The 1,001-nt window shown below is 67.8% G+C and overlaps 1 protein-coding gene across 1 annotated transcript in view; it reads right to left on the bottom strand.

Annotated features, from left to right (window-relative positions):
* Positions 1-1,001, bottom strand: part of MYBPC3 (myosin binding protein C, cardiac) — a 29,906-nt gene that overhangs the window by 11,926 nt on the left and 16,979 nt on the right. The window contains exon 2 of the mRNA XM_023756532.1: positions 529-692. Within this exon, the coding sequence (XP_023612300.1) occupies positions 529-692 (164 nt within the window). The remainder of the gene's footprint in view (positions 1-528; positions 693-1,001) is intronic.

The following is a 1,001-nucleotide window of genomic DNA, read 5'->3' as shown; positions in this document are numbered from 1 at the left end:
CTGTCCCTGGTTTAGAGCCTGAGCGCTCGCCTTGGGCGCTGTCAGAGGGGTGGGAGCTGAGCGCTCACCTGGGGCCTGTCCCTGGGTACGAAGAAGAAGAACTGCCTGGGCCCTGTCCCTAGTTTCGGGCGGGAGGGCTCACCTGGTCTCTGTACCTGGTTTGGAGCGGAGGGATCGCCTGAGCTCTGTCGCTGGTTTCGAGCGGAGGACTCGCCTGTGGTTGGTGTGGGGCGGATGGCTCACCTTGTCCCTGTTCCTGGTTTGGAGCGGAGGGCTCACCCGTCCCTGGTTTGGGGCGGAGGGCTCGCCTGGGCCCTGTCCCTGGTTTGGAGCGGGAGGGCTCACCTGGGCCCTGTCCCTGGTTTGGAGAGGAGGGCTCACCTGGGCCCTGTCCCTGGTTTGGAGCGGGAGGGCTCGCCTGGGCCCTGTACCTGGTTTGGAGCGGGAGGGCTCGCCTGGGCCCTGTCCCTGGTTTGGAGCGGGAGGGCTCACCTGGGCCCTGTCCCTGGTTTGGAGCTGAGTGCTCACCTGTGCTCTTCTTCTCGTCGCGCTTCATGCCCTTGAGCCTCTTGAGCATGCCCCGCAGGTCGGTGACTCCGTGCTGGAAGGCGATGCGCTCGTACTCGGACGGGGGCGCCTGTCGCAGGATCTCCCACACGTCCTCCTCGGCTGGGGCCTCCAGCTTCGAGTCCCTGTGTCCACAGTCCACGCACGGCGGCCTCAGGGGTGCCAATGGCCAGGGCCGGACTGCAGCCCCCTCCCCGGGGCCGGGCTTCCCGGGGCCAGGACCAAGGAGCTGTAGCTGCCCCGCCCTCTGATCCTTTCCTCCTGGGGGCGGGGGGGGGGGGTGTCCTGAGCTGACATGGGTCCTCAGCCAGTTCTGGGGTTCCAGGGGCTTACGGCTCAGCCTGGGGGTGGGGCCAGGGAGGGTTCCTGGGGTAACAGAGGTGACAGGGTGCTGGGGGTCACCGCACACTCACCGTGGGGTCCGGAAGCTGCTG

Source organism: Myotis lucifugus, unplaced genomic scaffold (genome assembly GCF_000147115.1).
Source record: "Myotis lucifugus unplaced genomic scaffold, Myoluc2.0 scaffold_97, whole genome shotgun sequence".
NCBI classification, from domain to species: Eukaryota; Metazoa; Chordata; class Mammalia; order Chiroptera; family Vespertilionidae; genus Myotis; species Myotis lucifugus.
The sequence above is the reverse complement of the archived record's forward strand: the minus strand, read 5'-3'. Positions and strand labels throughout refer to the sequence as shown.